The 15,316-nt window shown below is 37.2% G+C and overlaps 1 protein-coding gene across 2 annotated transcripts in view; it reads left to right on the forward strand.

Annotated features, from left to right (window-relative positions):
- The window catches only part of SLC41A1 (solute carrier family 41 member 1), a 41,754-nt gene that overhangs the window by 798 nt on the left and 25,640 nt on the right, over positions 1–15,316 (forward strand). For both annotated transcript variants that reach the window (XM_039369460.1, XM_039369461.1), the window contains exons 2-3: positions 1,914–3,237; positions 12,272–12,379. In XM_039369460.1, coding sequence (XP_039225394.1) covers positions 2,863–3,237; positions 12,272–12,379 — 483 coding nt within the window. In that variant the 5' untranslated portion in view covers positions 1,914–2,862. The remainder of the gene's footprint in view (positions 1–1,913; positions 3,238–12,271; positions 12,380–15,316) is intronic.

A 15,316-nucleotide genomic window follows, 5' to 3' on the forward strand; every position in this document is an offset into this window, starting at 1 on the left:
GAAAGAAGATGCATTGACATAAGACAGAATGTCACTTTCAGAAAGTATTTGTGAAACTTGATGGTAGCATATTAGGTTATCTTTATTTCATGTAACAATGATTAAGAAGCCATTGCCTAACTCATACATAATAATTTATTAAATGTGTATGCTACACATCTCTGCATAGCTTGCAACAATCAATTATAGTAAAATAAAGAAAAGATGGCAAGCACAATGAAGTATTAGGTCTGACTCTCCCTCACTTAAAAGCCTAGGTGAAGATGGCATATTCCAACTTTCTTTGAATATTAAAGTTGGATTACATAGCTGTCTGAGCACAAGTCTGCCCAGTGTTCATTCCTTATGCATGAACTTTCAGCCTTGGATTTAAAGTCTCTTGAAGGCCCTCTTTCAAAAACATGTTATTTATTGCTTATACTAGCATAGCAAGTTCCCAGGTTTGTTTAATAAATCAATAAGTAATGCCAATTGCAAATAGAACATAAGGAAGCTTGGCAGTTTCAAAGTTTAATACAAAAATACTATGCTCATGGAACAGTGGGAACGCATATATTCTTACAGAACTTTGACAATATGACTGGTTGATGTTCAGTTGGTTTAAAAATACTACCTAATGACAATATAATTGCTTTTAGAATTTAGTAAAAAGCAGTTAAAAATATGTTGAGCTATGATGTGTTGAAGTGACTTGTTACCTGTATAATTCCTTGTACACATATAAAAGTAGCTCATTAAACCACTTCAGTAAGTTATGTGTAAGAATTTGGAGAAGTGCACCTACATGAGAAGTTGGAGAACTAAAGCTCAAGGAAACTGTTACCTGGCCCTGTTGATATAATGAAACTCTGGCTGTTTTTATATAGTGCGCTAAGTCATACTAACTTAATCATGATTTACTCACTATTATGGATAAATTAGCACAGCATACTAAGCCACAAAACACAATGGTAAGTGCAGATCTTTTAATTTATAGCTGGGTATTTGCACATGTTGGTCTAAAATGAGATTGGATAATTTGTGACTCAGTGTATTGCAGTGTAAAGCTTGGATCCAAGGTTTATTACAAACTCTTCTAGTGTGGTCAATCTATGTTTTAGTATGTTGCGTGAGCTTATGAGTTAGGGTTAATTTAATAAAATATGGATTAGAGCAGGGGTCCTCAACCTTGGCAACTTTAAGACTTGTGGACTTCAACTCCCAGAAGTCCACAAGTCTTAAAGTTGCCAAGGTTGAGGACCCCTGGATTAGAGTGTTTGCAAACAGGGTCAGAAAACAGAACATGGAACTTAGGCTCTAAAGTAAAATTTATTCACAACAATTAGCTGTTGGAGTAAAAAAGCATCAAGCACACAGCACAGCAGAGGGCAGTAATGTACATTCATTAACACATTCATGTTTCTGTTGTATCATGTTTCCCTACTTCTATACTTATTCCAGAGAAAAACTGTCAAGAGGTTTGGCTTCATGTCCCCAAACTGCTCCAAAGATGTAGCTTGTCCACTACCTACAACTTCAACAATATTCATTGGCTGAAGTTACACTAGTTACACTAGGTCATATATTCACTGGCTGAAGTTACACTAGGTTACACAACAAATACTGTAATAGTCTCATCCTCTGCATGAAATATATATATGGAAGATGTCCTGGTACTCTGCTATATAACAATCTTAAATGACATTTAACATAAAAAAGAGAAGTAGGGACTGGGCAGATATGATGGTGATAGCACGTGGGCCTCTTCCTTTACAGCTGCTGTTATAGTACCATATCTATGCATATAGGGTTTTTTGCTTTTTACTAGCATAGGGAAAGTAAAGCTAATACACGGGAACGGAGAACAAAATGAAATGAAACAGTTTTTCTGTAATTATTGAAATTTTTGTCTTTTCCATTTTTCTATATTTAAGGTGAGACCAATATAATCCATGAAGAGTCTATGAAATACTTTGTAATTGGACAAGCTTGCAGTGTAAGCCTATCCAGGGACTTCATGCTGCTTTAAATAAAAAGCTTAATTGACCTCAGTTGTAAAGTGCAAGATATCCTTTCAGAGAAACGGGCGGCTCTTCTTACAGGCAACCAATAACCTAGTTGTCCTACAAGAATACGAACTTGGAGTTGGGAGACGGCAAGATGTTAACCAAGCCTTTCATAATCGCCTAGAGTCACATAGCAGCATGTCAGCTCTGACAGAACTAGCATTCTCCATTCTCGAAAAGAGGTAATATAAGAGTTTGACTTTTTTCCTTCAAATCGCTCAGTAGTAGTAGACTTACAAAGCTGAATTCAGATTTTATTCTATTTATCTTGGTTGTTTTTTTTAAAAGCTTGGATCCAAATTCATTTCATGCTATTTTTAAAGACTTTTATACAAAGTGCCTTGTTGAAGGATCTCTTTTCTCCACTCTGAAGAGCAGCTAAACTGTTCCTAGCAGTCACAGTGAAACAGAGCCTGAAATCAGCACACCACTTTGGATTATGTTCTGGAAAATTGCAGACCAAAGAAATCAATAATCTGGGTGTTTTACGTTGTGTTTTAAGTGTGCTGGATATTCTTTGCTGGAAGTTAAATTACAGGCAAAGTGAACCATAGTGGATTTGATTGGATTGGAAACTATTGTAGTTTCTCTGCTGGCTCTGTGTCTGACATCTTCACTTCTGAATTGTGCTTGATGGGGGTTTTTCTTAAGGGTGCCAACCTTTCAATTAAGGACAGAATACTAGAGTTGGAGGACTTGGCTTCTATGTGCCAAAAGCCATATCAGCTTAACCCACAAGCAGAAGTCTGTTGTCCTAACAGTTGGCTTCAGTACTACATAAAGAAGAACTACATAATTGTGCAACATAACATTTAAGATGGAACTAAAAGAGGCTCATCATGCCAATGGAGTGGTGCTGCCCATTGTGGCTGGGCCTATAGACTGTCTATCCAGTCCTGACCGAGAACATCTCGTTGAGTCTTCTGATTTTTTAGAACCAGAAGGAGGACGAGGCATGGAAGTGGTGGTGATAGAATCCCGAGCCAATGCAAAAGGGGTGCGTGAAGAGGATGCCCTGCTGGAAAATGGCAGTCAAGCTACTGAAAGTGATGATACTAGTACAGACCGGGGTCCAGAACCAACCTCTCCTCTCAAAGAGACTTCCTTTTCTATTGGTCTACAAGTCCTTTTTCCATTCCTGCTGGCAGGGTTTGGAACAGTAGCTGCTGGGATGGTGCTGGATATTGTTCAGGTAAGACTGAACTCTTTCACAAAGTACGGTATGAGATCCTTCTGAGTCTGTAAGTCTACTGCAAGTGGCTTGATCCCATTCCTTGTATCAGTTAAATACTAAGCAAGTATAAGTCTTAAAATTTCACTTCAAGTTAGTAAACTGCACATTCTGGAGTCAGACATACTGCTGTTATTTCTTAATTGATTCTTAAATAAGAATCAATAAATAAGAATCAATAAGAATTCTTAAATAAGAATCCCACCTTAAGGATTAAGGGGGAAAGAATATTTGCAGTTCCTAAATGAAACTCTATTCATTCTTTATTCTCCTATTTATTCTCAGTTTTAAGCAATTCCAATAAGTTTATATCTCTTGTTATCGAGGAGTATTTTACAATATTTTCAGGATTCTCCTCAAAACTCATTTGAAATAGAAGGAAAATGTTTTAAGTAACTAGAACGTTTTCAGTATTTTCTTTGTATCTTCAAAACTGTACATCAGTTGCAGTAATTTGTAATTAAGAAGCCAGTGATCAAAACTGGTAATGATTTAAATGTTGACAAATCAGAGCAATTGGTGGTGGCCAAAAGATATCTTATAGCTGAGAATTCAGAAGCGTCCTAAAGTTTTTGCAGTGTTAAATACTGATTTGGCAGTGCCCAAATTCCTCTTTCTGTACAATAAATATTAAGGCAAGCCCAGTTGAGGCTTCCCGCAGACTTGTTGAAGTCCTAGCTGACATGAGAGTAACCCACTTTTCAAATGAACTAACTGAATTTCTAGGATTCCAGTGTCACTGTCTTCTGAATTATTGGGCAATGAGAATTTGTGATTGGGTCATATTAAAGTTCAGGATTATTGTTCGTTTCCTTTATTCAGGAGTAGATCTTTGGATTTGCAGAATCTAACTTGCGACTTTTATAGGAAATGATCATTGGCATGCTATCATCAAGTGATCTTGGTTTTAAGTGTTATGTCCAAGGAATAACAATTATTTCTTAGGCAGTTATAATATTTCCTTTTGTTACAACATGTATTCAACTGAGCCAGCATTAAATACTATGTTCAGAAAAAAAACATAGTAACCCTTCTTTCCACAACTGTTAAGTGAATCATTGCAGTTAAGTTAGTAACAAGGTTGTTAAGTGAATCTGGCTTTCCCATTGATTTTTCTTGTCAGAAGCTAGCAAAAAGTGATCACATGAACCCAGGACACTGCAGCTGACATAAATATGAGTCAGTTGCCAAATGTCTGAATTTTGATCATGTGACCATGGGGTTGCTGCAACTATCATAAGTGTGAAAAAAACAGTCATAAGTCACTTCTTTTAGTGCCATTGTAACTTCGAACCGTCACTAAACAAATGTGTAAATCAAGGATTACCTGTATTTCTAGCATCTGTCAGACATAGAGCTTGAATAGGAAATTCTAAATAAATACAGGATAACTTTTATAGCTTGAGATTAGGGTCCAATGTATCCTTGAGATTCTTTTCAGATGCTTTGCTCCAGTTTTCTTCACCTTCCAGTGAAGTGAGATTGATAGCAATGAACAATAAAGCTTTCTTGGTTGAAATATCATAAAATGGAATGTCCCTACCTAAAGCAGTTGAGCAGTGTTTTTTGTAAAGTCATTTTGATTACAATGCCTTTTTTTTGTGCTTCAGATTAGCATTTTGAACTGAAATCCCGTGTTTAGGTGGTATATCTGTAACCACTGTGTGAAACAGATGTTGATTTTAAGCTGCAATTTCTTTTATGGTGCTTCTTTATTTTATACTTGTGGACTGCTCTGAGAACATATTGTCAGAAAGCTTATATAAAAGCTATGAATGATATTCCAGTATCTTAATAAGTCATAGTTTTTGAGATCTAAGAGCTACGTTAGGATTCAGAAAAAAACTTTTGAATAGCTCAGCCTTTGAACAAGCTGAAGGAAGCTGTGCGTTTTTTTTCTGAGTAACCTTTAGCGGAAGATTGGTTAAGACTACCAAGAAGACTTTAAATTAACAGGAAACATTTTTTCTTAGGAAAAATAGATTAGGCTATACAAGTACAAACTATTAAATTCTAGTGGCTAATTTTTTTCAGGCATGCCAAGAGCTAACATTTCTGCTCCTGCAGCTCTGTTCATCAACTCCATGAAGCCAAAGTTCCTGGTGTTATGAAATATGTACAGTTTTATCCTTAATGGAGAGAATCCTGGGTAAAAGATTACTATGATGGAATATAGTGCTTTGGCACTGTGATGAACAGTGGCTCTGTAATGATCAGGTTCCCCCTTAGCCATTTAAAGATCTTCAAGTATCTCTTGGTACTAATCAAAGATTGGTTTGCTAAAGGGGTGTGGTAAAGGCATGAGTTAAGATGGTTATGCATGAGCTCTAATTCTGAAAAATGCAGATAGGAGAATGGTCACTGCTTTATGTAAAAGGACTTTTATCTCCTTGTGAATTGATGGATAGTAGGTACTGTTTATATAAAGTGAGTTGTATTTCTATGTTGAATACAATGAAACATCTCTTGAAGCATATTTTGGTTGTCTTAATGGAGATAGGAATCCAGTGTTATTTCAATTTGAACTAGTTTTTCAATTTGATGTGGAAATTCTGAAGAACTATTACCGTATATACAAATTATGATTTGATCATTTTTTAAAATTACCTGCAAGTAACCCACAATCCTACTTAACTTCTGATCAGAATTTATAGTATTTGGGGACCAGCATATAAAAGAGTTGCTTTAATAACCAAAGCATGCTTATTTATAGATAAAATGTTAGAACTGCTTTGGAAAAAGTTGAAGCTCCAGTACTGCTCAAGAGCACTAAGCTAATGGATTGTGAGGCACTAAATTTCAGAACTAGAAAAGTTCCATCCAGGGGCTTGTCTGCATTAATACCCACTTGCCCTCCCACTGCCTGACTCTGGGAATGGTTACTGAGAAATCTGTACTATGGTTTCACAGGTCATGTGCTTTGAGTATATCAGGTTTCAGTGTTATTTGCTATTCAGAAGATGCCCTTCCCCAAGTAAAAATACATAATTCATTATTAGTATTTGCAGTGTTCTGTGAAAATACAGATAAGATAACTAAGGGTAGATGAATTTGTTAAAGTTATGCCAAAGGTTGTTTTGCTGTTGTTACAAGTTTGTGCCCCACATATACAAAAGTGGCATGCATGGCATTTCCATTACTTACAGAATCTTTCTATTTATTTACATAATTGTCCTGAGACACAAAGCTGAACTACTGTCTAATGGTTGTAATTTTCCTCCTATTTTGCTTGTAATGATCACTCATGGGAGGTGAACTGTAAATAATGTGTTGCCTGAGTCAGAATATGTGCAGTTTATATTCTCTTTCTTCCCTTCCTCTCCCTTATCATCCTTTTGAGGTGATCGTGTGGAACTTGTCTGGTCTTTGGATGTTGAAATCAAAACAGATTTCCTTTTGTGGAACAAATAAAATGTTCTGTGAATGGGAATTGAAGAGAACCAACAGGTGATTACAGGAATAGGATGTAATTAATACAAAAATGCAAAATTGCTGTTGAGCTAGTCTTAAGATTAACAAGTATTAATGGTTCAGTATAATCCATGTCTTTTTATTTATTTAAGCATCTCAGGCAGATAAATTTCAGAATAGGCCTGTACAGCCTGTTAAACCAGCTTGGATATTGATATTGATGGATTTTTATATGTCAGATAATTTAGATCCCCTTTAGAGGCAAAAGTGGTTGATGAATGAATTGGTCTTTGTTGATAGTACCTCGAATAGACAATATATTTTGAGGTTTTCTAGTCACAGATTACAGTAGAAAATGCATAATTTTGAACAAATCTGACTTTAGCTACTTGAAAGTTGCATAAAGATAAAGGGAAGGGCCTGAAATATATGGACTTGTTATTGGAGGGCCATACATCTTTTCCATCCTTTTCAATCTAAGACAAGTCTTTTCTCTTAACTATCCTTAGAAACTACTAATCATTTCATAGCTGAAAAAAAACATGAAATGTAAATTGAACAAATAAATGTAACAATGCATTCTAGGAGTTGAAATTTCCCCTTTCCTTTCATCAAAGTATTTTTTTAACTGTAAAACACCATGATTCTGAAAAGATTCAGTAGCATACAGATTTAATAAATATGCCCACAAATGTTGTCAGACGAAATCCCACAGTGCTTTCGTGCATGTAGAAACAGAGATATTCAACCAAGAAGTCTTCACTGTAGTGTTGCATAATTCCCTGCCAGTCAGCACTAAAAATAATCATTGAGGTAGAAGAACTTGTTGGCCTCAGTCCATGACTTTTAAAAGATTGCACTACAGTGGGTAAAAAAACATCTGTAGAGGTCATAGTTAAATACCCTGTTTCTATGGGTAAAAAGCAATGCTAAACTTTATAGATATTTTAAAACTGTGAATTTTAACTGAGAAAGCTGTTTTTGAAGAACAGATCTCTGTTTGGAAAGAAAATAATCTGTGGTTTCCTGAAAGTGTTATTCTCAGTTCCAGTTGCTTTCAGTATCTTCAGCTGTGAATTGATTAGTTGTTTCTAAGGTTAGTTAAGTTCTTGGGTTCACATCTGTCCACATCCTGAATCCCCTGGAATTTCAGGGAAGAAATCTTTGTAATCTTAATAATAATAATAAAGTTGGAAGGGACCTTGGAGGTCATCTAGTCCAACCCCCTGCTCAGGCAGGAAATCCTATACCATTTCAGACAAAGGGCTGTCCAGTCTGTTCTTAAAAACCTCCACGGTTGGAGCATTCACAGCGTCTGGAGGCAGGTTGTTCCACTGATTAATTGTTCTGTCAGGAAATTTCTCCTTAGTTCTAGGTTGCTTCTCTCTTTGCTCAGTTTCCATCCGTTGCTCTTGTCTTGCCTTCAGGTGCTTTGAAGAATAGCTTGACTCCCTCTCCCTTGTGGCAACCCCTGAGATATTGGAACACTGCTGTCATGTTACCCCCAATACTTCTCTTCATTAAACTAGACATACGAAATTCCAGCAACCATTTCTTATATGTTTTAGCCTCCAGTCTCCTAATCATCTTTGTTGCTTTTCTCTGTACTCTTTCTAGAGTCTCAATATCTTTTTTACATCGTGGTGACCAAAACTGGATGCTATTCCAAGGCCTTATCAAGCCATTGTAAAGTGGTATTAACACTTCACATGATCTTGATTCTATCCCTCTGTTAATGCAGCTTAGCACTGTGTTGGCTTTTTTGGCAGCTGTAGCACACTGCTGGCTCATATTTAAGTGATTGTCCACTAGGACTCCGAGATCCCTCTCACAGTTACTACTATTGAGCAAGGTACCACCTATACTATACCTATGCATTTGGTTTTTCTTGCCTAAATGTAGAACCTTGCTTTTTTCACCATTGAATTTCATTTTGTTAGATAGCGCCCAGTGTTCAAGTCTGTCAAGATCCTTCTGTATCTTAAGCCTATCTTCTGGAGTGTTAGCTATTCCTGCCAGCTTGGTGTCGTCTGCAAATTTGATGAGTTCCCCATCTATCCCCTCATCCAAATCATTGATGATGATGTTGAAGAGCAGTGGGCCCAGAACAGAGCCCTGAGGCACCTCTCTATATACTTCACTCCATGTAGATGCAGTTCCATTTTGAAGACCACACACTGAGCACGGCCAGTCAGCCAGCTACGAATCCATCTGGTGGTGATGCTATCTAATCCACATTTTTCTATCTTAGTAGGTTGTGATCTACTTTATCAAATGCCTTACTGAAGACCAAGTAAATTATATCCAAAGCATTCCTCTGGTCCACTAATTTTGTCACTTGGTAAAAGAGTGTAATAAGATTTGTCTGGCATGATCTGTTTTTGACAAAGCCATGTTGCCTTTTGGTAATGACTTTATTTGCCTCTAGGTCAGTGGTGGCAAACCTATGGCACGTGTGCCAGAGGCGGCACTCAGAGCCTTCTCTGTGGGCATGCGTGCCATGCCCAGTAGATGGCAACCGTCTCTCTTCAACCAGCCTCCTGCTAACTCGCCAAGTTCCCACGTGGCTGGATGCATCCCGGCACGGCTGGTTTCCCTCCCTCCCATCCTGTCCTTCCTGGTCTTAATGCTCTCCTTTTCCCGGGCACAACCCACTGCATTACCTCCTCAGCCGTTGGCTGGCCATCCATCTCAGAGATGGCTTCTTTGAACTGCTAGTGGCGGGCTGTGAAGCCCCAGAGTGTGCCAGTCGAGGGGTCAGCAGGCTGTGGCTGCTGATGGACACTGTCGGCCCCCATGCACTCGCTGGCCTCTGTGTGCAGAGGCCAATGGTGTCAGGCAGAAACCACCCCGGCCCTTGCCTTGCCCCATGGCAATGGCACCCCCACTCTGCCTCACCTCACCCCATTGGACGAGCCTCCTGCCTACCGCCCTACCTGTCAGAGACCCTATGGATCTTCCCCAACCCTGCCCACCCCCCACACGCATCGCTCCCCACAAACAACATTGAGGTGATCACGCCCACCTTGGCCACACCCACCCAATCTGCCATGATCACCACAGCCACGCCCACCCAGTGGGACATGCACCTGGCACCCAGCAATAAATAAGTGGGTTTTGGTTTGCAGTTTGGGCACTCGGTCTCTAAAAGGTTCGCCATCACTGCTCTAGGTGTTCGCTGATTCATTGTTTGATTATCTTTTCCAGAATCCTCCCAGGTATTGAGGTCAGGCTGATAGGTTTCCTGGATCCATTTTTTCCCCCTTTTTTGAAGATGGGAACTACATCAGCTCTTTCCAGTCCTTTGGTAGTTACCCATTGCTCACGGATCTTTGAAAGATATAGTTTAGTGGTTCTGAGATCACATCTTCCTTTTGAACTTTTGGGGTGTAATACATCTGGTCCTGGTGATTTGAACTTGTCTAGGGTGAAGAGGTGCTCACTTAACATTTTCTTGCCTATCTTAACTTGTGTTTTTAAACTGTTTTTGATAGGTTGGACTATTTTTTCCCTTTGTGTAAAGATGGATGCAAAAAACAAGTTAAGTGGTTCTGCTTTCTCCCTGTTGTTTGTCACCTTCTTGCCACTTTCTCCTTAACTTTTTTCTTGCTTTTTACTAGAACTTAACCAGAACTTCTACTATACAAGCACAACTGACCTGTGTGGGAGATAGATATTGGGCCATAGATATTACAGCATAGGAACTAAACAGGATAATACTAAAAGTAATAATAAAGTAAAAGTAAAGGTATCTGCATCTTTAGATCATTGTGTGTAAAGTAAAAACAAAATCTCACTTTGAAAGTACTGATATATCCTGGCCTGGCAAACACCAACTTGAAAATAATTTCATGGTGGAAGTCTTATTGCTAAAGTGTTGTGTAAATTCAGCAACTATAGCTTAATCAACAACCATGATTAAATAAACAGTGGCTTATTGCAATGTGTGAATCAATCTATTATGATAGAAAGCAATGATGAAGATTTAAAAGAAAGGTTTAGACAAATCTAAGAAAGATAAGGATATCAGTGGTTATGCCTTTATAGGTAGTTTGGGATAGAGGCAATAGGTTATTCCATATAGTTGTTGAGGAAGAATGTAGTTGTGTCATGTCCTGTTTGTGGATTGCGTATAAGTCTCTTGTTGGCTGTGGGGATACAGAAGGCTGGATTAGATCCAGCACAGCTCTTCTTGGGTTCTTAACTTAGGGATCCATTCTTACTGGAAAGTTAATTTTGTGTTATTTTGAAGGCTTTATGCCTTCTCTGCGGCCTTTGTGGTTTCTTTTCTATTCCAAAAACTCTTTGCTCTGTAATTATCATTTCTGAAGAAAACCATGTTTTGCCCTTTATATAGAGTGTTCAAGTTTATCCTGGAAAGGACAGGATAAAGGGACAGGATGTTTACAAGTCTTTGGATAGTGGAAAAGGTCCCTTCCAACTTTATTATTATTATTGTTATTATTATTATTATTATTATTGTTGTTGTTATAGTTACCTCAATTTTTCCTTTGCCCACATTTGTGTATGTAAGTTTTAGTTGGAATGTAGATCCTTGTAGTCTCTTTATGGGAAGAAAGGCGAGATATAATTAAAAAAAATGAAAATAATGCACAGTGTGGGGGAAAATCTTTCTTATTGCTGTTTCTGATCTAGAGTTCTGAACTACTGTGTTTGACTTCTATCTACACCAGATAAATTTCATAAGCTGCAATTTTATCAGTGTTTACATGCTCAATTCTGATCAGTAAATTTTAGTCTCAGGGCCTTGTAGACCAGATTGTAGCTTTAATCACTTTGAATTCTGTAACTAGACCTTGACTACCAAGAAGCAGGCATTATGTGACCAATTTTGTCCTATTTGGAACATTGATAGCCAGATGTTATTCAATGAGATGTTAATCCTCTGCCATGAATTGAATTCATGAACTCTTGAACTTTAGATGTTTATATAGATTGTATTAACTTTAGGAGCTATTTGGAATTTGCAGGAAAAAATATATAGAATCTGTTAGAATGGTATATATACTCTACTTTCGCTTAAGCTCTCAGAGTAGAGAGATACAGATGTTATGTTATATCATGCTCCCATATAAAACTTCACACACAAGGTATGCCATAGTGTATTGTTCATATCTCTTTGCTCTAAAAGCTTAAAAACATAGATGTTCTAGATTGTCATTTCAAAAGGATGATGATTGCTCTCTATTAAGCAGGAGACAATTTTTAATGCCCATTTTTATACATTTGTTGCAATTGATTCAGCTTCTTCTTTAAAGCCAAATAAGCCTTGATAATTAGTCATGAAGTTCTGTGATTCTGTGACTCATTCCACAACATGTATATTCTATTGCCCTTTTTCAACATAAAAATAATTTATTCTATTTTCCAAGCATAGCCAAATATCTTCTGTTCTAAATAGCAGAACATAACAAGTTAAGTTCTTTTTCTGATAGCCAGTCTGCTTTGGCAGAATCTTTTGGTAAGTGTTGAAAAACCTTAGAATTTCTAATGATATATTTCAAAAATAAATCCTTGTTGAACAATCTCTTACTAGATCTTGATGATTTCCTTGGTTTTACAGCACTGGGACGTCTTCAAGTATGTGACCGAAGTATTTATCCTGGTTCCAGCTCTCTTGGGGCTGAAAGGGAATTTGGAGATGACATTAGCTTCTCGCCTTTCTACTGCTGTGAGTATTTTGATCATTTGACAGGCAAACAGTCTTCATTTTCTAACTTTTTTAATATGGAAAGAGCATGTGTTCAAGAAAGATTTTCTGTGAACACATTTTCAAACAATATCGGTTACCTCAAGTAAAAAGTTAAATGACTACATGTTCTCTTACAAGTGAAGATTATCTACATTTGGGATGTATATGTATGCAACTGTTCTCAGTTTAATTAAGGAAGCATTATAATGACCAGTATTTTAGGACCACAGTATTATTTTCTACCTTGTTATGACATGACTTAGTACTGCTAGGCAATAAGAACATAGTCTGTGCGTAAACAGGTAGTATATTGTCATATACGGTCTCCAGATGTGGACAGAATAATATAAAAACAGTGTCTTAGGTTCCCAATTATCCTTGCTTTCCCATTTGATCCCTGTTACTGCAAAACTTACTTAGATTTAGAAATTTAGAAATTCTTGTGAAAGGTATAAGATAGTTGAAGGAGTTCAATAATGAAAACGTGGAGGCAAACAGCATGTCAGGTTTTTTTTTAATGATGTAAGTTCACATTTTGCTAATTTTCACCTTTTCTCATTTTCATTCTTTATTTTTGGGCTTGATCTCAAGTTCCAAGATCACTGATTGTATGACTATCTCTTCTTCTGAAATATGACTGATTTGATATTTTTGTAATTTTCCAAGACTTCTTAACTGCCATTATATCAGCATACAAAAGCACATTCTACTTAAATTTTAATATTTCCGTCTATTTAATTCTATAAGGTTGCAGAATTCAGAGTAAACATTCTCCTGCTGACTGGAGCAGTTAAATATTCCTTAATCAAATCCATTTATTCTTTACCATATTTTCCCTATCCCTGTTTTCTGTATTCAGAAAATATCAGGTGTAATTATATCATTGCCAAGATAATTTACTTCAACCCTTAGAAAACCTGTGAATGAAATTGGCGTGCCCAACATTAAATAGTAATAATAGTAAATTTTATTATAGTCATTGGCCAACTCAAAAGCAAATAAACTCTGAGACAGTCAATAAAAACATAGTAAAACGTAATAATTGTAGCATTGATATAATCAAAGTGTAATATATAGAGTAGATTCAGAGAAAGCTGATTAGATAGGGAATCATTGCTGAAATGGCACATGTGTAATAGTGATATAGCAAAATATTTGTTACAGCTTCAGAATTTTTTTCATCATAAGGGCCAAATCTTGATTCAAATGGAATAGCAATGATAGTCACCAATGATAAAGGCCAGTCAATCAGTACAACTGTCTTACTACAGTTCTAAACATTTGCTATAAGAGAACTGTAGTAGAAATGTAATGATGTTTGGCTTTCAGTGACTTAGGTCATAATTTTACTAAGTTATGGATTGTTAAGTAAATCACAGGGACTGTCATCATATAATATGTTAACTTAAAACTGTTATAGTTTAGTGAGATGTGTGAACCCAGCAGCCAGTGAATTGTCTCCCTGTTTATAATGTATGAACCCAAATAGCAGATTAATTTGTACTAGTTTTGAGATACATCTTCAGTTTGTACTCATGGTTTGAACTAACATTGCATAAATCTATAAATGGTCATTCTGGGGATATGAAATCAGATTGTCTGATTTTGGCAAAGCATGATGTGACTATTCAACTATTGCAGTGGTCACCACGATGTGAAAAAGATGCTGAGACTCTAGAAAGAGTACAGAGAAGAACAACAAAGATGATTAGGGGACTGGAGGCTAAAACATATAAGGAACAATTGCTGGAATTGGGTATGTCTAGTTTAATGAAGAGAAGGACTGGGTGGGACATGATAGCAGTCTTCCAATATCTCAGGGGCTGCCACAAAGAAGAGGGAGTCAAGCTATTCTCCAAAGCGCCTGAAGGCAGGACAAGAAGCAATGGATGGAAACTAATCAAGGAGAGAAGCAACCTAGAACTAAGGAGAAACTTCCTGACAGTTAGAACAATTAACCAATGGAACAACCTGCCTCCAGAAGCGGTGAATGCCCCAACACTGGAAATTTTTAAGAAGAGACTGGACAGCCATTTGTCCAAAATGGTGTAGGGTTTCCTGCCTGAGCAGGGTGTTGGATTCGATGACCTCCAAGGTCCCTTCCAACTTTATTATTATTATTATTATTATTAATAATAATCATAATCATGTTGTCAAATATGGCTTATTCCATTGGCCAAAGTTAAAAGTAAACACAGCTTAGTGCAATACAGTATATGAATCTATATATGTAACTCTGGTTATTGTAGTGCAGAAGATATTTCCCAACATTGAAGACTCCATGTAATCAGATATTGCTACCTTCTGCAATTGTTTGTTTGTTTTTTTGGCAGTTAACAGATACCCATTATGAGGACGGCTTTGGCTTACCTTGTACAAATGCTACAACCTTAAATCTACTATAGAACTCTCTAGTTGTTTCTTATTTGACCTTGGCTTAAGAACTGTTTCCTTCCTCAGTCCTGCTCGGAGCTGTGCTTCTATGGAACATGAGTCACAGTGTGACCACTGAAGCTCTTGCTGTGTTCCAGCAAAGCTGAAAGATGCTGGCAGCAAGAGAAGCTTGGCTGGGAAACAAACAAAGCTTTTTATTCTCTCTCATCCTCTTCTTGTTGCTCTCCTCTGCTATGGGGATAGGGGAAAGGCATTTGCTATTACTGCATTAATATGTTGTATGAGGGAATTCCACATACAGAGACCTGAATGCTTCCTCAGCATTTAAGTTTGCAAGAATGACTTCCAGCTTACCAATTATACTGAAACTGCGTCAAGTGGGATTCAAAGGTGTTGCTCTTTTTCACAGTAAGATTTTATGAGTTTGAGCTGGCAGTAAGTTGTGACTTCAAAGAGTGTCTCTTCTGCCTTGAAAGGACCTACATGTATCCCTTCTTAATCACAGCCATCCAAGGGAGGATC

The sequence above is a fragment of the Crotalus tigris genome, unplaced genomic scaffold (genome assembly GCF_016545835.1).
Source record: "Crotalus tigris isolate CLP2741 ecotype Arizona unplaced genomic scaffold, ASM1654583v1 scf7180000021131.477146, whole genome shotgun sequence".
Classification (NCBI taxonomy): domain Eukaryota; kingdom Metazoa; phylum Chordata; class Lepidosauria; order Squamata; family Viperidae; genus Crotalus; species Crotalus tigris.